Source organism: Myotis lucifugus, unplaced genomic scaffold (assembly GCF_000147115.1).
Source record: "Myotis lucifugus unplaced genomic scaffold, Myoluc2.0 scaffold_7, whole genome shotgun sequence".
In the NCBI taxonomy this organism is placed as follows: Eukaryota; Metazoa; Chordata; class Mammalia; order Chiroptera; family Vespertilionidae; genus Myotis; species Myotis lucifugus.
Window position 1 is genome coordinate 14,201,700 of NW_005871055.1, and position 26,517 is coordinate 14,228,216.

Sequence of the window (26,517 nt, forward strand, 5' to 3'; positions counted from 1 at the left end):
GACCTAACATAATCAAAGCTGAAGTATTAGCAGGATCTGTGGAAGGAGAGGTTGTTCTGATTCCAAGAATTGATTTGTCCCCATCTGACACTGGCCTCCCATTTAAATTAATTCAAAAGACAGTTTCCCGTGATGCCAGCATTTGTGAAGACTATTAATAAATCACAAGGACAAACTCTAGACAGAGTAAGAATATTCCTACCTCAACCCGTTTTCGGACATGGTCAGTTATATGTTGCTTTCTCTCGAGTTCGAAGAGCATGTGATGTTAAAGTTAAAGTTGTAAATACTTCATCACAAGGAAAATTAGTCAAGCACTTTGAAAGTGTTTTTGCTCTTAATGTGGTGTACAGAGAGATATTAGAATAAGTTTAATCAATTTATCAGTCATTATTTTTATCAATGTTGTTTTTATGTCATGTTTTTCTTGTTTTTATGTCATGCCTATGTTGTTATATTATGTTATTGTTTATTAATCAATTTATATATTATTTTAATATATATTTTACTAATTTTCTTTCAGCTCTGACACTTCTATTATAGAGAAAGGGCGAATAGTGATATTAAAATATTTCTTCTCATTAATTTCCTTTCAGTGTTCACGAATCCATGCACTGGGCCACTAGTTTGTAATAACTACCCAAGAATTGTTTGTTGAATTTGTTGAATCAAGTTTTGTGGCATGTCATACGAATTACAATATGGGCTAAGAAAAACAGTGACAAAGGTCTGGTATTTGAGTAAAGTAAGTGGATTTAAAAAAATATATTTTTATTGATTTCAGAGAGGAAAAGAGAGAGAGAGGGAAACATCAATGATGAAAGAGAATCATTGATTGGCTGCCTCTTGCACGCCCCCTACTGGGGATCAAGCCCACAACCTGGGCATGTGCCCTTAACAGTGGTTCTTAACCTGTGGGTCGTGACCCCTTTGGCGGTTGAATGACCTTTTCACAGGGGTCGCCTAAGACCATCCTGCATATCAGATATTTACATTACGATCCATAACAGTAGCAACATTACAGTTATGAAGTAGCAACGAAAATAATTTTATGGTTGGGTCACAACATGAGGAACTGTATTTAAAGGGCCAGAAGGTTGAGAACCAACCGAAATCGAATCCAGGACCCTTCAGTCTGCAGGTTGATGCTCTATCCACCAAGCCAAACTGGCTAGGGCAGTAAGTGGATTTTATAATATTGTCAATAAAGGGGATATGCTACTGGTTTGTATAAGTATTAGAGCAGTTAAGTGGAACTGAGTTATCAGTGGCTGTTAAATTACATGATAGAAGCATTATGAAGGCTCATTTCTTGGGAAGGATAAGTAGAAATAAGAGGATATTCATAGGCTTATATTAGTGCATGTCAGTCTATATTACACATTCAAAAATTCTTAGAAATAGATGAATAATAATGTTTTAGGCATCTTAATTTTTATTACATTTTTTTCATTAATTCATTGTCCATGGGTACATGTTGATTTGAGTGGCCTGTTCTGATTTAAATCAGTATCAATATCCCTTTCCTTTTTTGTGAAAAATGAAATGTTAAAGCAAAAAATATAATTTCATGGCTTTGGTGGAGTGGCTTGGAGGAAATGGCAGGTAAGGTAGGTGTAACTTTCTGGTAAAGCAAATTAGAGTCTATTCTATGTGAAACATGGTTCCAGGAAGTGGGGGAATTATCTTCAGTGCTAAATATCTTTCCTAGCCATTTACTAGTAGTGATGGTTTTTCTATGTGCCGGCAACTATGTTTTGCACACTGGTATTTTTCAGGACGTAGGGCTCAGGCCTCTACAGTCTTAATACTTAAAATCCAAAAATCTACATTATTGCTTTAGAAAGGGTTTTGCAAATTCTTGCTAGTATCCGATATTGAGTTCTCTTTGAATATTTGATTTTGAACATTTAACTTCTTTTTAGAATGAAGAACATAATACATGTTATAGAGGAAATTAAGAGCAACAGTTTTTAGAGCCTTGTCCTTTAGGAATTAGAAAAACTTTTAGAAAAAAAGAGAAGGAATAACTGAGAAGGGGCGAGTTTTCAATAATCACACTTTGAAATGTAATTTCAAACAGACATTGGTAGTAGTGATTGCTGACCGTTAGGGTTATAGAAATGGAATATTTTAAGAAAGGGTTTGTTTATACTCAAGAGGAGACTGATAGGCTGTTACTGTGGGAAACCAGTTCAGTTTCAGTAGCCAAATATGGTGCAGGTATGCACAGTGGAACTGCACAGGGAAATACCCGTTGCAGCAATTTGCATGAGTTCTGAGGTGCTTTAGACACTCACTTTGTGCTTCTTGCTTTTCTTTCAGTTTCCTTTTCTAAAGTTGACTCTGCCTTCTCAAATCATGGCCTGTATGTCTGTGTGGAATGGGTTGGTATAGTGTTTAAGAACTGGTTCAAAATTAAATACTGTGTTTCTAGTTTTGAAACATTTTAAATTTTCAAATGATTGTCATACTCAAGTTGTAGGTAGCATAACTGCTTTCAAAGTTAAATTTAAACATAGACTCCCAGATTTTATGCATATACATAATCTCACTTGAGATTAATAATTTCATGTAAAATATGATTAAAATTATATTTATAGCTTTACTATTTATGAAATTAAAGTTGACCAAAACATGACCAGGCAACATAAAGCAATGTTCTTGTTGTTGGTGATTGTCTCAGACATATGATGGTGGTGGGAATGAAGGGAGAAGGCTGGCGATGCAAGGGCAACCAGTAGTCATTAGGGGAAACAAGAGTGAGACATGTTGCCTGGCTGGGTTTTCTAGAATGGACCAAGCAAGAAAAGGAAATGGTTCTCTATGGATATGGTTCACTGTTGTATGTGCATGAAGACAATTAACAGTCAAGTGTCATATACAAAACAGAAAAGTTACTCTGCCTTTAATGAAAGGTGAATAGGGCATGCAAAAAGAACATAAAAACACAATTAGGTGAGGTATCCTGTGAAAAAGGAAACTTACTTGGATACAGTAATAATTGCTCTTGACTATAGGTCCCGTGCCATGCACAGACAATTAATGCTATTTAAACAAACAATAACAGTAAGTACTACATACTTGTTCCTTCCCCTCCCTGGCTGAGACTAATATAGGGTGAGCTGCCCAGGGTGTCAACCAGGAAATCTGGCCTACTTTTTCTGTGTCGCTTCAGATGTATGCTGTGACATTTTCTTAAAAGAATTGTGATCTATTCATCATTACTTGTTTCTCTTTGGAAACCAAATTGTAAATGGAGGTGGTGATCTTTAGATATGCATGGTTTCCTCGAGAACTGGTGGGATCCTGGAATTAGAGATGATGGATAAAGAAGTCATCCATGTGGTTGTAACTAGAGGTCTGATACACAAAAATTCATGCACTCGGGGGCAGGGGAGTGGGGGAAGGGTCCCTCAGCTCGGCCTGTGCCCTCTTGCAGTCCAGAGCCCTTGGGGATGTCTGGCCTCCCTTTGTGGGAGGTGACCGGTGGGCTGATTGGGGGACCAAGCCAGCTGGCAAATGGCCGGCCCCACCCCCCATCGCCCCGCCACTGCCGCCAGTGGCCTCCCTCTGCAGGAGGCGACCAGCAGGCTGATCGGGGGGATGACGCCATCCCCCAATCACCGTCCCCTCCCTCTGCCCGCTGGCACCCACCTTGGCTGGCCTGGCACTGCCTGCTCGCCGGCCCTGCCCCCCGCTGACCTGTCGTTTCACTGTTCGGTCGATTTGCATATTAGGCTTTTGTTATTTAGGATGTTGGTTCTCCACATTGGAAATAGTTATAAGGTTTGTTTTGGCCTGAAAGTGTATAGCCTGGTTCTCCTCAGTATGCCTTAGAATAATGATCTTTATTTTTAATTGATATGTTTTCAATAAGTGAAATATGAAACCATATTCTAAAAGTGACTGAAATTTTAGCAATTACGAAATAAAAACCACTAAAACCTAGCTAAGCACATATGCTCTTTTGGTTATCTCCCTAATAGTTGGCAACATTAATGGTTGGGCTTGGTTTAATCTTTATATATGGATTTAGTGTTGGGCCAAATACTTTTGCATTCAAAATCTCATGTGTCACGTTAGGAAGGTATTATGTTTCATGGACGACAAAGCCAGAGAGGTTAACCTTAGTTATATAGATGATTTGTGGCAGAGATGAGATTTGAAATCAGGTCTTCTAATTCCACAGTTGGTGATCTTTCTATCAAGGGAGTTAAAGTGAATTTGTTATAGAAATCACCCTATAAATTATTTTCTGTTGAGTGTGAGTTCCATGTTTCATTATTAAGTGAATACACATACATACTAAAAAAAAGATATGCAAGTTCCCTGTCTGGTGTGGTCAGTTGGTTGGGCATTGTCCCATGCACCAAGGGGTCACAGGTTTGATTCCCAGTCAGGCCACATGCCCAAGTTGTGGATTCAGTCCTTTGTTAGGGTGCGTGTAGGAGGCAACCAATCTATGTTTCTCTCTCCCTCTCTCTTATTCTCTCTCTAAAATCAATAAACACATTTTTAAAAAGAATGTCCAGGGGTGGTCAAAAGTAGGGTTATAGTTGTGAGTTTATTTTTATATAATTATTTATTACTAGAGGCCCGGTGCACAAAAATTTGTGCACTCGGGGGGGGGAGGGAGGGGGGGTCCCTCAGCCCGGCCTGTGCCCTCTCGCAGTCTGGGACCCCTCAGGAGATAACGACCTGCTGGCTTAGGCCTGCTCCTGGGTGGCAGAGGGCAGGCCCAATCCCTAGGTGCAGCCCCTGTTCGGGCTCAGAGCAGGGCTGATTGGGGAGTTGGGGCGCCGCCCCCTGTCATGCACAGAGCAGGGCGGATTGGGAGGTTGTGATGCCACCCTCAGTCATGCTTAGGGTAGGGCCAATTGGGGGGTTGGGGCACCGCCCCGTCACACTCAAGGCAGGGTCGATGGGGAGGTTGCAGTGCCACCCCCTGTCACGCACAGAGCAGGGCCAATCAGGGGGTTGGGGCGCTGCCCCCATCACGCACAGAGCAGGGCCCATCAGGGGGGTTGGGGTTCCGTACCCTGTCACGCACAGAGCAGGGCCAATCAGGGGGTTGGGGCGCTGCCCCCTGTCACGCACAGAGCAGGGCCCATCAGGGGGTTGAGGAGCCCCCCCCTGTCATGCACAGAGCAGGGCCCATCAGGGGGTTGGGGAGCTCCCCCCTGTCATGCACAGAGCAGGGCCGATCAGGGGGTTGAGGAGCTCCCCCCTGTCACGCACAGAGCAGGGCCCATCAGGGGGTTGGGGCACCGCCACTGTCACACTCAAAGGCAGGGCCGTTGGGAGGTTATGGCTCTACCCTGTCACACACAGAGCTGCAGGGGATCAGGGGGTTTGGGCACTGCCCCCTGTCACGCTGATCTGGTGCCAGGAGGCCTCGCGGCTCCGCTGATCCCAGTGCTGGGAGGCATATTACCCTTTTACTATATAGGATAGAGGCCTGGGGGCCGGCTGGTTTGCCCTGAAGGGTGTCCTGGATCAGGGTGGGGGTCCCCACTGGGGTGCCTGGCCAGTCTGGGTGAGGGGCTGAGGGCTGCTTTCAGGCTGGCGGTTGTTGACTGAAGCTCCCAACCGCTCTTTTTTTTCTTTTTCTTTTTTTTAATTCTGGGCCAGCTTTAGCTCTGGCTCTAGCTCTGAGGCTTCCACTGCTGATTGTGTTCTATAATCGAAACAATGTATAACTCCAGCTCTGAGATCCCGGCTGGCTGAAAGCTGGTTTCTGGGGTTTTGTTTAGCTTCTATATTTGTTACAAAGTTTCTTAGAGTTGCAACTCAGAGGCCGGCAAGTCAGGCGGGGAATGTTGGAGTCTGCAGTCACTGGAGCAAGCAAGCCTCATGTTCGCTTCCAGCTGTCTGGCTGCCGGCCACCATCTTGGCTGACAGTTAATTTGCATAAGGATATGCTGATTAGCCAATGGGAAGGGTAGCGGTTGTACACTAATTAGCATGTTTCTCTTTTATTAGTGTAGATTAGTTATTGTATTTATTGTTATTATTAACCTACTTTTGCTCACTCTTATAGTCCAGTAGAATAAAAAATACATATGATGCCCTGATAATAAAGTCACATGTAACAATATAGCATGCCTTCATCATCACATACTTTAAAGGAAATAATTCCCTAATAAACCAATAATAAATTGTCAAATACTAAGTTTGAAAACATTAATAATAAGTGCCATATTAATAAGTGCCATAGTAAAAATACACTAAAATAAGACTCTGCAAAAGTAAAACCACAAATAAATGACCTGGCTTGTGAATTTCTTAATTTAAGAATTAGATTAAGTGATACTTGAAACCAAGAGAAATTTAGGCTATCAAAATTGTTCATACTATGTTGAGCTGCCTTGTTCCATCTTGGAATTAGGACATAGACAAATCTAATGGAGAGTCATTCAACTGAGCAAGATGGAAGACAAGCATTACAGTAACTGTGGTAAAAGCCCACTGCCTGCCTTCCTCTCCTCACTGCTCCCTGTGCCATCCTCTATGCTGATGGGCAGGGAGCCTGATGGGATGCTGGGTGAGCTTGGCTCTTTGATGGCAGGAAGTTTCTGGCCACCATGACTGGATCTATGATTTCTACTACTGAGTGAGTGGCCCTTTTCCCCCACTAATTTACTCTTTTGTAATGAGTGAGTTAATTCTTTATTTTGTTTTCAGATATGGCTCACAGGCTAGATTTGAAGGTAAATGTTACTTTATCAGACACTAAATGGCCTTATTTTTACACATTCTTTCCTCAAAGGGGTATTTATAGGGCTCAGGCCCCCAGGAGACTAGTGGGAGGGTAGGGTAGTGGATTTCAGCCTGAGGCACTTATTTGCTTGAGAAATATGCCAGATGAGTGGTTTCAAAAAGCTCAGGCTGCTGATGTGGGCAGAGGATTAAAGGGAACGATTTCTCCTCTCCTTTATAAATACCTGCTGGAGAGCTAATGGGATTTTGTGTGCATGTGTATTTCCTTTTTCGATTGGGGAAATTAAAAGTCATACTGGAACATCCTGTGATAAAATATGTGAGGTAGAGGCTGAGGGAACAGATAGATGCAATAGAAGAAATGTGCCCCAGGTCTGTGGCATGTTGTATTATCACCAGACTTGGCATGTTATTGGTCTACTGGTGATTAAATACAGGAATGTGTGGGGCATAAATAAATACCTATCTCATCAGCAGCTTTTAGCATAAATAGCACTCTTTCCTATCAAAGAAACTAAATGCTTTCACAAGCTTAAATTTTATTTTATTTTCAATTAGTACCCACCCTGGAAGAATTCCAAGCTATTTCAAATACTCATGCTTCTGAATAAACAGAGCCTTCATTTCATTACTTAAATAGTAAGATAAATGCCTCTCCAATTCAAAATCTGTTAATATGATTAGATGCCTGCATTAAGGTAGTGAGACTGGGAATAGTTTAAATCTGAGTTTCCAAGATAAGAAACAAAGGAAAGATCTCAGCTGTAATCGTTGATTCTGTGGAAAATAGGAATGTAGAAATTTTTGAACATAATTATCTTTGTTCCCAATATTATCTCTTGAAAAGGAAGCTTAGTATAGCTCAAATAATAAAATTGTCTTATTAACATTTTAATTTACCAATCCTCACTTTATGAAATTACATATTAATGAATATTTTATAACCACGAATTACATCCCAAATTATTTGCCACCTTTTGATAAATTGAGTTCTCTTTTCAGGATTTAAATATATTTTATTGGTTTTTCACAGAGAGGAAGGGAGAGGGATAGAAAGTTAGAAACATCGATGAGAGAGAAACATCAATCAGCTGCCTCTTGCATACCCCCGACTGGGGATGTGCCCGCAACCAAGGTACATGCCCTTGACTGGAATTGAACCAGGGACCGGGGACCCTTCAGCCCACAGGGCGACGCCCTATCCACTGAGCCAAACCGGTCAGGGCAGGAGGTAGTGTATTTAAAGAAAACTCATCAGGAAGCAGGGCCTCTCCTCCTCCATCCAGAAGAGCCCCATTGGCTCCTGTGGATGTGACAGGGTGCAGGAGGGGTTTGAGAGGACAGACAGACAGGCTAGTAGTCCTAAATTCTCCTGCCACTATCCCCAGAGATCAGGAGAGAGGGCCAGGGTGAGCCCATCACCCTTATTCTCGCCTGTCATCCTAACCAGGAGGGAGTGAAGAGCTAGCTGGTCTTTCTAGTGCCAGGAACACCCACCCCCACCCCCACCCCCATAGGGCTCTCAATCTCCTCTCCTCTGCTGGACCCTCATAGAGAAAGTTCTCTCATTCTTATGCTCCTCTCTGGGAATAGCTTTCTCTTTGGGCCTGGGCAGTAGAGAGAAGATGTGGCCATATCTTTTCTTGCTAAAACCTCATTACCTGGGAATTGGGGACCAGGAGCAGGAGAGGTGTCAGGGTGTTTACAACAGAGTACCCATATTAGGAAGATTCTTTCAAGAGAACACCTGTTTTTTATGAGCCCAGTAGCTAGAGATACCCTTTGGCTAACCAGATCCCTCCACTCTCATATGGTATGGGGGAATGAGAGAGTAAAACCTTTACACATACAGAAAAATGCCCAGATCATAAATGTACATCTTAATGAATTTTCACAAAAGAAGCATTCATATAACCAGTATCCAGATGAAGTTTATTTTTTTATAATGATACTAGAGGCCTGGTGCACAAAATTTGTGTATGGGTAGGGTCCCTAGGCCTGGCTGGCAATTAGGGCCGATCTGTGGGGCGACTGGTGGGGTGATTGGGGAGGGCCCTCACTGGCACCCACCTTGGCTGGCCTGGCACCTCCCGCTCGCCTGTCCCGTCTCCCCTCTCCAGCCCACCTCCTTCTGTGGGGCGACTGGCGGGACGATCGGCGGGGGGGGGGGGGGGGGGGGGCTGGGGGGCCTGCTCGCACCCACCTTGGCTGCCTTGGGGCCTGCAGCCTTGGGGCAGCTCCTACATTGAGCGTCTGCCCCCTGGTGGCCAGTGCACATCATAGCAACCGGTCGTTCTGCCATTCGGTCTATTTGCATATTAGGCTTTTATTATATAGGATATGTTTCCTAATTATAAAAGCACTTTGTAGTCATTTTGGAAAATTCAGCAAAATGTAGTAAAGAAAATAAAATCCACTCATTGTACCTACTTCCCCCAAAATGACCACTGGTAACAATCTGTGTGTTTGCAGCCCATCTGTCTGTCTCATGCCCTTGCACACACAGATGTTATATGCACCCATAAATACATGCATACAGTACCACAGCCTCTGAAGCTTTACACAGAGAAGTTCTAAGTAGGTGCAATCCATGACATATAACAGAGTTTTATGTTTACTGTCTGGTTGTTGACTTCATCAGCAGAATGGCCAGAAAAGAAAGGAAAGCCGAAAACCATCTGTCTCCTTACTTGATACCAGGAAAGGGGCTGCTTGTGAGGGAGGAGATAAAATAAGTCACTGCCATATACGTGTGGATGATTCTTAGACTTCATTTCTTCAATATTTTCCCACCTCTCAGAAAACTCAGCAATAATGATTTTTTTTTAAGTAGCTCTCTTGCACATACCTAAGCAAACAGCCACAGTGAGTCAAAACGTTGGAAATTGGCTGGTGGTTTTGTGAGTTGCAGGAAAATGATCTCTCCATTATTACTAAAATAGGTGAGACAATGCCTTCGGTCCTCTCAGGATTTCCTGTTCACATTGTCAGGAAGATGACAGTTGGCACCAGCTTCCTGTTGCTATTGGTGATGCAGGGCATGTTGCCCACCTGTCCCCGGGCTGGCCATGGGCTCAGCGTCTGCAGGGGTTCCTTGTGCTTACCTCAGAACAGCTATGCCTCTCTTTTTGTAAAATATATTTTCTTGTCTTATACATATGAGTTTTGAGTTATTACATATGCAGAAACTTTATTGGATTTTCATATTTGTTAAGTGTCTTTTCAGCTCACTCTTTTTCTCCTTGCTTGTGAAAAAGATTCACAAATGGTATGGAGTGGCCTGTATGTTCACATGTGCCCTTGTATTGTCTTTTCAGTCGAAATCAGCTGTCCACCCTGCCCGCCTGCCTGTGTGGTCTGCCTCTCAAAGTCTTAATTGCAAGTAACAACAAACTTGGATCGCTGCCAGAAGAGATTGGTCAGCTCAAACAGTTAATGGAGTTGGTATGTACTGATTTTTATGGTGCTTGCTTACTAATCATAGTCAGCTGAAGTGGTCAGAAAAACTTTTTGCTATGGTTGGACAGAGAGGAACTGAGTCTATCCTATATAATAAAAGCTTAATATGCAAATTGTCCCCTCGGGCAGTCATTCGACCCAGAGTTCAGTCTCTCGCTATGACTACCAGGGGGCAGCGCAGAACATGGCCGGCGTCTGCAATGTGCTGCAACCTCTTGCTGGCTACCTGGAGGCAGGGATGACACCGGAGGTGCGGTGAGAATGGGGAGTGTTCTCTGAGCTCTCTCTCACTCCCCCTGCTACCCTCCCCTGGGATGCCAGGGATCATGCGCTGGGAAGCCTCCCCCCCATCTTCAGGTGCTGGGCACCTGCGAGGACCCTGTCTCGCACCCATGTGGCATCTTTCAGGTGAGCCAGCGGCAGCCTCCAGGACCACAGGGGCCAGTCGGGCTTGCGGTGGGTACGCGCAGGAGCCAGTCTGCAAGGCCAGTCAGGAGAGAGCACGCTGCCTGCCCAGCTTCCGTGCAGCACCGCTGGGCGGCCCAGAGGCCCATATTGCACCCCAGCCTGTGGCGTGCTTACTTCATCTCAGCGTGGGGATTCTGGTGCTGTGACTCAGGTGAAGGGGGGTGCCCGGGGGCCCAGGTGCTGCTTAAGGCCCAGAGGTCAGCTGGGACCTGCCCTTCCATGCCAGACGCTTGTGCTTCGATTGCTGGCCAGGCCTAGGGACCACACCTGTGCCTCTAGTGTTATTGATAAAGACATTAAGGAGGGAGAGGAATAACCTTGGCTTTGTTGTAACAGACATAGTTTCTGAAAGTTACAGATTTTCTGTAGTTCACACTTCCTTAAGTTTACATGTTTTACAGCTCCTGAAGTTTACAGGTTATCATGTGGTAGTTAGATCATTTTTTTACAATGAAAATAAGTTTGTGATAAATTATGGGTAAACAAAAACTAATCTACAAATAGGTTAATAGGCCCCGCTTTCTGAATGAATATATATAAGTCACAAGACAGAAATAATAGTGTGCTCTGATTCTGTAAGGATTTGAGCAACCATGCTCTAGAGCAGTGGTCGTCAACCTTTCCAACCTCATGGACTACCAGTGGTCCGCGGACCACTGGTTGGTGACTGCTGCCCTAAATCAATGTAACTTTAAAATGTGACCCTATGCCCAGGGATAAAAAAGAAGAACAAGTTACAGACGGGCAGAGATGGGTTTGTAAGTGTGTGCCTGAGGGTGAGGTGCACTACTGTATTTCAGCTCTTTCTGTACCTATTTAATTACTTACCTTGTTTCTTAGAGTGTGAAAGAATGAATCCTTTCTAGACTTCCATTGAGCTAAAATGGGTGAAGGTAGAGGCAAGAATGAGCAATCAGGTTAAAACAATAGTCACAATTTAGCTTCCAAGCAAGCATTATTTCACTCTGACCTTGTGTCAAACACAGAGCAAAATACTGTGATTCCAACCATGGAAAGGACACGCTACCTTCCTGTAAGTAGATGCCATTCTAGAACATTGATGACCAATAACTTTTCTTTTGTGTGCCAACTCCAGTTAATTTCTTTGGGGCCACCTGGAATCCTGTTGTGATGGCTTGTGAGGCCCAGATAGAGTGCTGTGATCACTTAGTCATGTCTGCTTCGAGAATTGGCTGGGAAAGTGATAGCACCCATGTCACATGTGTATCCACTTTGACGTTAGTATAGAAATGAGTAACTGCTGTTTCAAGGCATCAGAGCTACTTAAAACAGGACTTATGTGATAGCAGTATCTGAAACGCATTCCAGCTCCCTCAGACTAAGAATTAGTATTGGTTATAGAGATACAGAGGTCTTCCCATCAATCAGTATCAGGACATTTGATCAAGGATCACGAAATGACTAGAACAAGACACTGTAAAATTGTCCAGAACTGTGGCCATGGTTTACTTTTATGACTTTCTCTACTTCTGCATACAATGGAGAAGTTGCCTAGCCCACAGATTCCAAGTGTACTAGTAAATGTCCTCCCAGCTAAAGCATTTAGCAGGGACCTACTAGCAGGTCTCAGCCCTGGTTTCTAAGTGAGAGAGGCAAGATCTGAGTCTCATGTCCTCTCCTGACTCAGTCAGCAATACCCAAGGCACCTGATCACATTGCCCTAACCTGACTGCTCAGCTGCAACCAACGGGGGCAGTTCTGAAAGAAGTTGGTTATTAAGTTGGATCCTCTCACCCCGAAGTCTATTACAAGAAGTGTGCTTACAGGGTAGGGAATGATTGATTAGTCTTGGAGCTGGGAAAGGTTTTAAGGGAAGAGACCTTTGAGAGGTGCCTTACATTACTCCATGTATCAAACAGAGTGAAATATTGTGATTCCAACCATGGAAAGGACACGGTGCCTTCCTGCAAGTAGATGCCAGTCTAGAACATTGATGACCAATCACTTTTCTTTTGTGTGCCAACTCGTTAATTTCTTTGGGGCCAGAAATCCATGTGGGATTTCTGAGATGAAAATAAGAGACAGGAAGGCCTTTCAAGAAGGAGGGATGACTTGTGCAAAGACAGGCCAGTATGGTACTACAGGGCATGCTGGGCAGTAAGAAGCCGTTTAATCCTCCCGAGACGAGGTAGAATGGGACGACTGCCGCAGGTTTAGGCCACCATTATCAGCTCCTTCGCAGGGTATCCAAGGCCCGCCTTGGTCTGGCCCCTGCTTCCCTCTCAGGTTCATCTCTTGCCCCTAGTCCCTTCACCCTCTGATTGCAGCCTTCTGGTGATGCACCTCGTTCATTTTCATTTCTGTCCTGTAGAGCATGGACTGTTTCTTCCCCCTCCTCTTTTGGTCAGTTTTTAGATCTCACTTAAATCTCACTTTCTCCAAATGCCTTCCCAGGTCCTGAGCTAGGCGCTTTTAAGACAAGCACCCAAAACTTACCATCCAAGTTTCACAGAGTCACATTTGTCATCTTACTTGGTATTCTCCACACCTTGAAAACTGCTTAAGGACAAGGGACGTATATTGCTGTTGTATCTGGTGCCCGGCACATGATAGACACCGAAGAATGTTTGCTGCATGCTGCTGTCAAATGGTGGAAAGTGGGCCACGAAGGTGGCTTGGTGCAGACTCCCAAGTACTTTACTGGGTTGGGGGGACTCTATCTCTCAGTCCAGGTTAATTCAGAAGGTGCCATTTTAACAGAAAACAAATATAGAATAATGCTTTGGATGAAACTGATAGTTATATGTTGTCTTTTTAATGCTTCTTTCAGGAGTCTGATAAATACAATATATGTTACAAATTGTTGTTGTTGTTTGCTACTTTTTGGCTCCTGACTGATGAAGTCAGTGTTCTGGACCCTTTTGGCAGCCAGAATGTTTCAGTCCCACTGCGCCCTGTGCTTCAGCCCACAGCGTGCCAGCCATCAGCTGTGCCTAGAAGTACGGACAGCTCTGTTAATAGGTGGCACAAGTGCTGAGCCCTGGAGCCACCCACGTCAGAGCAGGGCTTTCCGTCAGTTTGCAGGGCTGGCAGAGGAAGTACAACAGCACTGTCTGCAGCCTTGAGACACACAGGCTGCTGGTTGGGTGGAAGGGACACCCTGAGCTTTTCTTAGGCACCTTGTCTGGAGCCAGCTCTAACGTAGGCTGCCCTGCCTCTTAGTTACAGCAGTCATCAACCAGTCCTCGTGAATTTTCTCTACCAGCAACAACTATTGAACCCTGGAGTTCTGGAATGCTAGAGCCATAGAGGTTTTAAAAGACATCTAATCCAAGGTGTTGACATTTTACAAATGACGAAACTAAGGCAGGGAGATGTATAGAGCATCACCCTGGTGTAGTCAACTTATAACTTCAGTTGAAACACCCTCACCCAGCAAGCAGCAGATGCAGTTTTGTTTTATTTATTTATAAAATGTGTTTTTATTGATTTTTAGAGAGAAATGAGGGGAGAGAGATGGAAACATCAATGAGAAAGAAACATCGATCGGCTGCCTCAGCAGATGTACGAGTAATTTTAAATGTACTAGTAACTACATTTAAAAAAATATATAAGCAAACAAACTCTAATAATATATTTTAACCCAAGATAGCCAAGATATAATGTCACATGTGTACAATGTAACAGTAATGAAGTATTTTGTATTCTTTGTATTAAGTCTTTGCAGTCCAGTGTGTGTTTACACTTGCAGCACAGCATGGATTGGACTGGTCACATTCTCATGCCCAGTAGCCACATGTGGTGACTACCATACTGGAAGGACAGCCTGTGTTTTTTCTACTCTGTGTGTAAGCAAGCTAGATCTTTGTAAAAAAAAAACATTTCTTTGTGAAGTTGGTAAAAATTCAATAAGTTGCCATTATTTAACCACAAAGGGTAACTAGCCTTGCTTAAGGTCACAGACTAAAAAAAGATTAGTTCTCATTCCTTCTTATCTTTAATCTTTTTGCTTAAAATATTAGTATTACCATAGGTAATCAGATGTTTTTTAGCTATCAACTAGAAGAAAATTCTATGGTTACTATGTAGCACAAAACAGAATTTTCTTCTAGTTGCTGGCCCCGATTGCCCCTGAGGGCTTCTCCACCTCCCCCTGCTCCTGAGGGGCGATCGGGGCAGCTGCTGCCGCTCGCACCCACTGCTGGCACCGGCCCCAATTACTCCACGCCATCAGCGGGTGCAAGTGGGGCCAGCACCATCAATGTGTGGGAGTGGTGTCAGCGGGAGCAGGGCTGCTAGCAGATGGAACCAGGGACTGTGGCAGGAGGGACTGGGTGGGGGCGTGGAGGATGGGCAGAGACACGCCCCTGTGCCCACCACAGCCTCTCGGCCCACAGTTCCTTTCAAGGTGCATGAATTTGTGCACTGGGGCCCTAGTTCTATATAACAGCAGACCAAACAGCAGAAAGACCAGAACAACCGGTTGACCAGTCGCAATGATGCGCACTGACCACCAGCGGGCAGACACTTAATGCAGGAGCTGCCCCCTGGTGGTCAGTGCGCTCTCACAGTGGGAACACCAGGATAAGCGGTGCTCCCACAGCGGGCCAATCCCCACAGGCCCTGCCCCCACCAGTGCATGAATCACATGCACCAGGCCTCTAGTATGTTATAATTAACAGACAGCTATGAAGACAGAACACAATAAATTGGAGAATACTAAAGGGCATTTGCCAAAGGTTTAGGAGTTTTCTCATTGGTTCTCTGTGCTTGCTGACATGCTGGGATCAAGAGATGGTCTATTTCTAGTTTGAGCTTTCTCAGCTCTCTGCTTTTCCAAATCATGCAGTGTGTGAAAATTGTGTCTTCCTGCTCTTGCTTTCATTTTTGAGAACTCAGTATCATGGATTCAGAAACCTGCTTTTACATCCAAAAACTCACAGGGCCTGGCTCAAGTAATAACTGATTAGAAGGTGTATTTCCAGGTCCTGACCAGAGATACTATTTTTTATTCTCTTTTCATAAAATGTTGGCTGTGTGGAGAGTTTGAATCCAAGGACTTACTGAGCAGCTTCTGAGGAAAATCTCTTCTTCATTATTTTTATAGATAGCATTTCAACCTCTGGTTTAGGTAGTGGAGATGTAAATTCATGTGTCTGCCATGATCTTTTATCCATTTGTAGTCTGGAGGTGTCTTCTCACATCCCGTTTCTGTGGGATATTTGGAAACCCATGGCTTATTCAAAATTCCTTCTGTTGCTTCAATTTCTGCCTTTCTTCTGAAGAACAGTGGGGTGGGGCCCGTGTTTGTGGGTGTGTGGAACAGTATGAAGTAGAGTTTTATACTGGAAAGAAACATTTAGTAAGTCTTGAGAAATAATACATCTATCATACTAGCAGTTGCTTGAAAAAATATGGAGTTTAAATGAACATAATGATTTTTCTTAAAAAAAAGTTCTGACTGCAGGCATTGAGGTTTTTTATTGCTAAGAAATCAAAATTGACATTACTCCTGAGTCAGTTAGGTATCTGTCTTTCAAAGTCTGCTCATTATTTATTTTTCTTAAAAAAACAACAACACCTATATCGTATTGATTTTTCTTTTTTAAAGAGAGAGGAAGGGAGAGGGAGAGAAACATCGATGCAAAAGTGAAGCATCAACCAGGGATTGAGCCCGCAACCTAGCATGTGCCCTGACCAGGAATCAAACTGGCGACCTCTTCGTGCATGGGATGACGCCCAACCAACTGAGCCACACAGGCCAGGGCTGTCAGCTCATTATTTCTGATGTGGTAAATGGGTTTTCCTGATGTTGGAAGGAAATTAGAATTATTTAATCTCACCTCTTCTTTTTACATAGGCACAGAGAGGTTAAGACATTTACTGAAGTTACACAGTGAAAAAGGCATGGTCACATGATGGGAGGCGAATGGTAATAGATTACAATTCCTGTCAGATATTTGTGTTTCCTTCAATTAAAAAAAAAAGAGCTAGATTTATTACAAAGATATGACTATAGCAATAATATAACCACACTAAGTTTTAAAACCTGAGAGTCAGAGCATGTAGCTCATGGAAATGCCACATGCAAATCCATAGTGTGACCTGGTCTCACTAGAACTCTTCTCAAACAGAGATCATCTTGACACAGTATTTATGTTGGTTTTCATTAGAGGTCACACCTTCGAAACACGTCTAGTTTTTTTCCGATATTATTATCTGAAAGTGAGCATTACCTATTAATAATATCGAAATTCACTCTGACACTTTAAATCCTTGTCATTTTTGCATTCTAAAGGGAAGCTAGCAACTAGCACCTATCAGCAAAAGTGTGTTAATCTTCAACATGTATTTAACACTTCTAGAGACTTCCTTTATTGCCTAGAAAGGCTCTGATGAAATGTGGTTACTTAAAAGCATGTTGATTAAACCAGTGCAATATAAGTTTAAGTCATAGGTAAACTTCTCTATTTTTTTTTTAATCCAAATGACAAAATTGAACTGGCTGGTCCATAAAACAACTAAATTCGAGTATTTAATAATTAGATTTATTCCCCTGTCAAAAAGAATATAATTAATAAATATCTATTCTATGTTTATGGTTCATTTTTTGGTCTACCTGTATATTTGTAATATTGTGACACTAAATATATGGTAATTTGATTTCACTGAAGCTTGAAATAATTTCCTTTCTCTAAGACATAGCTTAGAGCTAGTAGATAATTCAGAAGGAATTCATTTGACTATTCTAAGAAGCCACTGAATCTGGAATTCATAGCTTGGTAAATTCTAATTAATTTCAAAAGTGTGAGGCATTAGTGTTTTTCTTTTTTTAATTTATTTTCTTAAATCTTCTTTTCTTTAACGAACTAAAAAACAAACAAACAAACAAAATCACAACCCTATCTTTTCTTGAGCTAATTATGGACAGACATGTTCTAGAGAACCAGGCCATTCTAGGAATATTGCTTTTACATTTTCTAAATGGAAATATCTTATCCCCAAGCATCTATACTATTATCTTTTCCTTCCTCCTCCTCATTCCCCAGCTAATCAAGACATAATTACCTAAGGGTTTCTATTTTTTTTAAATATATCTTATTGATTTTCTCCAGAGAGGAAGGGAGAGGGATAGAGAGTTAGAAACATCAATGAGAGAGAAGCATCGATCAGCTGCCTCCTGCACACCCCCCACTGAGGATGTGCCTGCAACCAAGGTACATGCCCTTGACCAGAATCGAACCTGGGACCCTTCAGTCCCCAGGCCGACGCTCCACCCAGTGAGCCAATTTTTTTGATGGAATTTATAACTTCTTAAATTTGGCAAGTTGAATAACTGGGAGGGAATAGAGTTTTCAACAATATTTACTATACTATAGTGAAAAGTCTTTATCTCACTTATATGCTAGATCAGCCTGGGCATTTTTTCTGTATTCTTTTGGTAGGACAGAAAGTAACTGACAGCAGTAAAAAGTATTATTAAAATAATTTGTTCTTCACCAAATACCCTTTAAAATGTGAGTGGACAATTGGACTTTGTGTTTCTAATTGTGTACAGATGTCCAGTTCTATAAGTCAGAAGGTAAAACTCGCTTTTATCATGTGAAGTTCTTTAAAAAAGAAAAGGTATATTGGTTATCATTTTCCCTACTGATAAATAAGTATTTAATAGCTGAGGGGAGTTGATCTTCTTTGATAAAGTCATTATGTTAGAAATATATGTTGGAAAATTTACCTTATATTTAGAGAAACAGGATATCCTAAATTCTGGCTAGCCAGAGGGTAATGAACAAAGTGCAAAATGACTATAGTACAAACAAAAAATGGGATAATAATCTGATGAGATTTTATGCTGTGAAAATGCTGCCTATATCTTTTTGCTTCCCTCTTCTCTCTTTCTCTCTCTCAAGAGAAAGGCATTTTTAAAAATTATGTCCTTGAAACTTCTTTAAATTGTCAGTTTCACATTGAAAATCTAATTTCCCTGAACTACAAAAGGGTCTTTCTCATGCTGTCTTTCTCTCACAGACTTATAAAAATTTATTTTAGTTGTCAACTACGTAAATTCTCTCTAGAGATGGAAAATAATTCCCACTAGTTCTTCCCCCACAACACCCCATTCCCCAAAACATCACCAGTGTGACTTTATGAGTCCAATAGAATGATTTAATTTCATAGATATCTAGGGCTTACCTGTGTACCATTTGTGTGAGGGCTTTTTAAAAGTAGAATGGAATGGTATCTTTTGCTTATTTGTAACTTGGTTAAGACAAAGAAAGATAAGGCTTTCTGTGAAAGATTTGGTTGTTGACTTCTCTGACTGATCAAATGCCATAGGAATTGGGAAAGCAGGCATTACACTTTTCACTTCTCATACATAGAAGTATATTCAGAAAGACAAAGTGATTTACTGATTCAGTGAGGGACCAAGAGTGATTGGACAGATCTCTGGACCTCCTAATTCTGAAATTACTTTCTGACACTTTTTGTCTCTGCAGATGTGCTTGTGGTTTTGTGGGTTTTTTTTTAAACAATAGAGATATTTTTCATAAAATTCTGTGTGACTTTTCTGGGCCAGGAGCGATGCACCAACAGCAAGCTTGCGGGAGGGAGGGGGGGTGATGCCCTTGAATACCTAGTATTCTTAGCTCATCACACGCTACCTCCAGATAGACAGCTGAGTATAGAACAGCATCCAGGCTGATTACACGTGTGCCACCAGCTTTTATAGATTACAGCTTCACTCCCTTTATCAGGAGTGATATTATTCCTCTTCATCAAGTGATATTCATTCAGTATCCTCATGACCTTGACAGATTAGCAGGTCACCTGAGGATGTTTAGATGAGGTGAGGATAGAGAGCGGCAGTCCACTGTGTTCTGTATGGCCCTGCTTTTACTCGGAGCCCAGGGTTTCAGGGAGATGGTTCATCTTATCTGAATGAAGTGAAACCGATTTCGAAATGAGGCTTTGCTGCTCTAAAAGGGAGAGTGAAAGAGGGTTTTTTGCAGGTTCAGCAGTTATGTGGGGTATTTAAAGACTTGATCTCATTGGGATCATTCATAGCCCAAATATATCTGTGGTTCTGTGATACCAAGGAGGTGCAAGACATTTGGCATGTGTGTTGGAGCATCCTGTGTCCCATAAGTGAGACAGAGTAAACTGCAGCATTTGAGTGTCAACAGCAATAGACTTAGAATTTTATGCAACATTTATTGATTCCTTACCTTATACCTGGCATTTTGCTTGGCACCAAAAGGATGGAGTGAATAAGACATGGTCTCTTCCATCTAGGACAGTGGTTCTCAACCTTCCTAATGCCGCGGCCCTTTAATACAGTTCCTCATGTTCTGGTGACCTCCAACCATAAAATTATTTTCGTTGCTACTTCATAACTGTAATTTTGCTACTGTTATGAATCGTAATGTAAATATCTGATATGCAGGATGTATTTTCATTGTTACAAATTGAACATAATTAAAGCATAGTGATTAATCACAAAAACAATATGTAATTATATATTGTGAAATATTTATTTCTAATTACAAATATGTGTTTTCCGATGGTCTTAGGTGACCCCTGTGAAAGGGTTGTTCGACCCCCAAAGGGGTCGCGACCCACAGGTTGAGAACTGCTGATCTAGGAGCTCACAGACTTTCAGGAGAAGAGAAACATTTGAGCAGATAAATACAGTAACAGACTATCTGTATGACTACAAAGGAAAAGTGGTCAGTTCTCCCTGGGTGTTATGTTGGAGCAGGAGAGGAGGTGGAAGTCTCAAAAAGGATTCAGAGTGGAGGCGAGGGTTGAATTAAGTCTTGAAAGATGAGTAGATGGGACAAGAAGACAATACTTATGAATGACATTCCAGACATGGGAAAAGCCTGAACAAGTTTTGGGACTGTGCAACAGCTTGGCACACACTGGGAACCATAAGCAGCAATAACCCAGCATAGGATGCAAGGGAGGGCATTCAGAGAGATGGTGTTGGAGAAATACAGACCTGAATCCTAGAGCTGGGCCTTGCTGCAGAGTTTGGAACTTTGTCCTGTAGTTCCTGAGGAGCTGTTGCAAATGTTTAAGCTAGTGAATGACAATGAAATTTATACTGTGTAAATTTTCACTCTGGGAAGGATGGATCTAGGGAGGAGAATTAAACATGGAAACCAACCTGGAGACCATTATAGTGTCTAGCTGAGAAAAGCACCGATTTTCAACCTTTTTCATCCCATGGTGCACACATAAACTATTTAGTAAAATTCTGTGACACACCAAGAAATATATTTTTTGCTGAGCTGAAAAAAAAAAAGGTATGATTTTGATTAATTCACACTGGACAGCTCTTGTTGTGTTGGCTCTTGTCTATTATTATTATTATTATTATTATTATTATTATTATTATTTGAAAGTCTAAGGGAAAAGAGGTCAGTGCCCTTGACTAAATAGTCAGGTATTGCATGTTTAAAAGATTCTTGTGGCACCTGTTGAAATCGCTGGTCTCTACTAAAGGAGTACCTGGGATGAGGGGTGGAGAGCAGGGCAGAGCTACCAGAGACAAGAGGAAGGGTAGGATTAAGAAAAATAATAACAATATATAAGATTTGAAATGTCATGCCTCCATTTTGCATGTATCAAGAGCTGTTTCAAATCAATAATTAATAGAATATTAATCTTCCAAAGCAAAGAAGACACAATCTGCACACCCCACAGACTTGTTTGTAAAATGTAGATAAAGGTGTTCAGGTCCAAGGTTTCCAGCCCTCTAGTGATAACTCCATTTAAAATAAATAGTGTATCTGAACAATGCATTGATATTTATAGTTTTTCTCTGTAAAATGTGAGCATTTGGTAAGGTGTTACTTAGAGGTTTTATGGGAGAGTGGCTGAACAGCGGGGCTGGTCATTCGTTCCAAGTGTTAGCTCTGGCACTTGCAAGACTTAGACAAATGACAACTTTTCTGAGCTTCATTTTTCTGATTTGTAAGCATTAGGCTAGTAATATTGCCTCATGAGTTTCAAGTGAGAATGAAATAAGATTGAAGCATGTGAAAGCGGCAGGCCAAGAGGCTGGCAGAGTAGTTGCTGGAGGCTACCAACATCCTTCTTTTCCCTTTTTCTTTTCTTAGAGATTGTTTAAATTGTTGAACTTTCCGTTTCTCCTCTGTGCTCAGCCTTACTTGGCTAGGAACCTAGAGACCAATATGAAAGTCTCCCTGTGTAGTTGTCCTCACATTTAAATTCTTTAAGGAGATTGCGCATGAAGTGCTTGATTTCCTGGAAAAAGGCATTTATTATTTCTCTCTTTGCTTTCTATACAGGATGTCAGCTGCAATGAGATCACAGCCTTGCCCCAGCAGATAGGTCAATTGAAATCTCTACGAGAACTGAATGTCAGAAGATTACCTTAAAGTTTTACCACAAGGTAAAAAAGAAAGAGGGGGAAAATGAATAAAAGTGGAGACTTTGATTATATTTTGTTTGCTTTTGTGTATGCCTATTAATATTATAATTTGAATATCACATGCAGATAACAGAAAAGTTATATTCAAGTTGTAATTTTAGTCAAGGGGCACAGCGATAGAACATTGAACAGACTGTGTGTGTGTGTGTGTGTGTGTGTGTGTGTGTGTGTTAATTTGCTCAGGCTCCCATAAGTACCATAGTCTGAGTGGCTTAAACAACAGAAATTTATTTTCTCACGGTTCTGAAGGCTGGAAGTCTGAGATTAAGGGGTTAACCAGTTTGATTTCTCTGAGGCCTCTCTCCTTGGCTTGTAGATGGCCATTTTCTCCCTGTGTCTTCACATCGTCTTCCCTCTATGTCTCTGTCCTAATCTCTTCTCAGAAGGAGAGATAAGGACATATTGGATTAGCATCCTCTCCAATGAGCCCATTTTAACCTAATTATCCTTTAAAGACTCTGTCTCCAAACAGTCACATTCTGATGCACTGGGGGTTAGGACTCCAACATATGAATTTGGGGAACACTATTCAGTCCATAACAGGAGGCAACATGTATTGTTTTTATTGTGGACTTGTGAACATCATGCCAACAGTTGAGTTGACATGTTTGGGCCTGTAGATCTGACTGTCATGGTTTCTGGTCTTTTGGGGACCTGGGGGTCCTGGTTGGAAACCCTTGTGTCTAAAATCTATTTTTCAGGAGAGTTCACTGCCCTTTGGAGTGATATTTGGACTAATGTCACTGCTGGTTTGGGTGAACTTCTCCAAGCCTGGAAGCAATGATGGCTCCAGAGCCTCAGTGCTGAGCTCCTCAGACAGCCCTGCTGTGAGCCAGACTCGGTTTCCTGCTGCTGTGGGCTTCCACAGGGTGTCCTGATGCACTATGTTGGAGTTCAAATCAAAAGACATGTTTATTCAGAAATTTTATGTAATTAAGAATGTTGGCAATCAGCCTTGTAGGTGGTAGAAGATCAGAATTTCATATTTTGGGGATTCTTATTTGGATCTGAATCAGGAATGAGGTGAGCAGTAGAACACAATGCTTCCTCCAAAGCATCCTCTGGTTTTCAAAGAACACTGATTTCCAGCCTTTGCATTTAAGGACACTAGGCTTACCTGATTTCAAACATATGCTAAAAAATATGCCTCAGAGCACAAACATATGTATTTGGAAACAGTCAGCATTTGGTTAATCTGACACTAATGCTGTTGTTTGGAAGCTGCTTGATTTTTACTATTCTGTTTCTGCTTCTTGATCTTTGACTTGAAATGCTTCATTATTCGAGGCAAGAATATGGCACTCATAAAAGAGAAAGAACTTTATGAAATGTAATACACTTTATAAATGGAAGGTTTAAGTGTCTGCCGTCTTCACCTTTTTCATATGGACTAGCATTTTAAAGAAGTAGAATTAGAAAGTATTTCAGCATAAAGATTGATTACCTGAGATGACTTGGTATAAAAATATAAATTGTTCATTTTGTCACTGCAATCCCATTTTTTAATGTTTGAAATTGTTTTTCTTCCTTTGAGCAAGTACAAAGATAAAACTCTTACTTATAATTTATAAGCATCTACACTAATAAAAGAGAAACATGCAAATTGGTGTCACTCTGCTATGCCCACCAGCCAATCAGATGAGTATGCAAATTAACTCAACAAAGATGGTGGTTAATTTGCATATGCAGGCAGAGCGAAGACTGAAGACGACTGAAGATGGCGGCCGCCAGGAGCTGGAGCGAGGAGGAGGCTTGGGTTGCTCCCAGCGACAGAGGAAGCCAAGCTTCCCGCCAGCCCTGGTCTCTGCTCAAGGAGGGGCTGGGGGCCTGAGTCCCCAGGGGGGTGTGGCCAGCCTGAAAACTGGCCCTCAGCCCCTCACCCAGGCTGGCCACACCCCCATGGGATGAGGGTCCTCACTGGGTGGCTTGGCCAGCCTGCAAACAGCCATCAGCCCCTCATCCAGGCTGGTCAGGCACCCCAGTGGGGACCCCCACCCTGAAGGGGCTGTGGCCAGCCTACAAACAGCCATCATCCTCTCACCTAGGCTGGCCAGGCACCCCAGCGGGGACCCCCACCCAAAAGGGGGTATGGCCGGCCTGAAAACAGCCCTCAGCCCCTCACCCAGGCTGGCCATGCCTCCCCAGTGGGGACCCTCACCCCATGGGGGTGTGGCTGGCCTGCAAACCACCACAGGCCCCTCGCCCCAAGGGAACCCCCAACCCGATTCAGGGCATCCTTCAGGGCAAACCAGCCAGCCCCCACCCGTGCACCAGCCTCTATCTATACTAATAAAAGGGTAATATGCTAATTAGACTGGGAGACCTTCCAGGAAACCTTCCGGATGTTCTTCTGGACAAAGCCATGGTGGCGGGGCCGAGGTAGAGGCGCTTAGAGGCCAAGAGGGGAGGGCAGTTGTGGGTGATCAGGCCGGTGGGGGGGGGGGGGCTATTGGGGGTGATAAGGCTGGTGGGGGTGGGCAGTTGGGGGCGAGCAGGCCAGTGGGGAGGGAAGGTGGGGGTGAGCAGGCCAGCAGGGGGAGCAGTTGGGGGCGAGCAGGCTGGCAGGCAGTGTGGTTAGGGGCAATCAGGCAGGCAGGCAGGTGAGAGGTTAGGAGTCAGCAGTCCCAGATTTCGAGAGGGATGTCCGACTGCCGGTTTAGGCCTGATCCCTGTAAACTGGCAGATGGACATCCTTTGAGGGGGTTGGAGAGGGTGCAGGCCGGGCTGAGGGACACAACCCCCCCCCCCACTCATGCACGAATTTCGTGCACTGGGCCACTAGTATAATTTATAAGCATATATAAGCTCTCATGTGAATCACTGAGAAATCATCACAAATCATTTAATTATTCTTTTCAAAAAGAAAATTTAATTTTTTTTACTGTTGCCTTGTAATAGTATAGAAATGTGTGGAAAGTGCATCTACAAAATTAAGATTTTTATTTCTTTCACCACTACTTACTGTCTTACCTTAAAAGCATTCCTTTCCCTGAAAAGATCAGTTACAAATTTCTATACTTTCCATAATTATGTTTACTCAGGTTCAATATTTTAAAATCCACTCAAAGCTAAAACATCAGTGTACCAGAAAAGCATTAAAATTTTTTTTTCTCCAAATATCAAGTTTCTTTTTGCTTCACTCTGGAGAACTCTGTTAACAAAAGAGCATTGATAATGCTTTAGGCAGGGAACTTAAAGACCTTCCATATTTACTTACTTGTTTTTCCTTCTTGAGAATCCCTCCTCATATGCTTTCAGTTTGAGGAGGGGAATGTTTGTGGCCTAATTATCCGTAACAGTTTTATGTCATGGCTGCGAAGAGGAGACTATGTTTTATTCTTCCTAGGGCCAGAACACACAGAAGGATTAAAGTAACCATTCATTGGCCCTCTTTTTTTTTTCTTTTTTTTAATCTTTACTTGAGGATATTTTCCCATTGATTTTAGAGAGAGGGAAAGACAGAAACATCAATGTGAGAGAAACACATTGATTGGTTGCCTCCTGCATGCACCCTGACCAGGGCCCAGGCCAGGGAGGAGCCTTCAACCGAGGTATGTGCACTTGACCAGAATCAAACTCAGGACTCAGGACCCTTTTGTCCACAGGCTGACAATCTATCCCCTGAGCCAAGCTGGCTAGGGCTTTTGTCCCTCTTTTGTATTAATTTTAGAGAAAGGGGGAAGGAGAGGGATAGAGAGAGCGAAACAGCAATCAGCTGCCTCCTGAACACCCTGACCAGGAATGGAACCCGGTGACCTCTTGGTTCATAGGTTGATGCTCAACCACTGAGCATCCCGGCTGGGCTCATTGTCCCTCTTTAAAACAGACAGAAAAGTGAGATTCCTTTACGGCCCCCCCACCCCACCCCACCCTTACTCTCTTTCTGCTGTTTGTTTTGACCTTTCCTGGGCTGGAGTTGTCATTTCTCCTCCAATTTCTTATTATGAAACTGTCAGGTTCCAGTTTTCCTAAACTACGATGGTCATTACTATTCCTGCTTTATTTACTTGTAAGTGGCCTTCCCTTCCCTCCTGCTATGTCTTCCAGGAATTCAGCCCTCGGTTTTGCTTTAAAAAGTCTTCCTTTAAGTGGCAAATAATTCCTGAAGATCCCAAATCCAATTTAAATTTGCCACTGTTGCCCTGCCCGGTGTGGCTCTGTTGGTTGAGTGTCCTCCTTTGCACCAGGAGGTTGCCAGTTCGATTCCCAGTCAGGGCACATGCCCAGGTTGTGGGCTTGATTCCTGGTAGGGGGCCTATGTTTTTCTCTCTCTCTCCCTCCCACTTCCTCCCTCTCTAAAAAAATCAATAAACTATTCTTTAAAAAAAAATTGCCACTCTTTTGTTAACCTAAGTCTCATGAGTAAAGTTAATCATCACAGAGGAGGATTAATATTACTAGAGGTTACAGCAAGCAGATACTGTACTCTTTTTATAAATAACCCC

At 42.7% G+C, this 26,517-nt stretch overlaps 1 protein-coding gene across 1 annotated transcript in view; it reads left to right on the plus strand.

Moving 5' to 3' along the window:
- Window positions 1-26,517, plus strand: part of LRCH1 (leucine rich repeats and calponin homology domain containing 1) — a 116,866-nt gene that overhangs the window by 26,447 nt on the left and 63,902 nt on the right. The window contains 3 exon segments of the mRNA XM_023749185.1: window positions 10,041-10,167; window positions 21,930-22,009; window positions 22,011-22,033. Coding sequence (XP_023604953.1) covers window positions 10,041-10,167; window positions 21,930-22,009; window positions 22,011-22,033 — 230 coding nt within the window.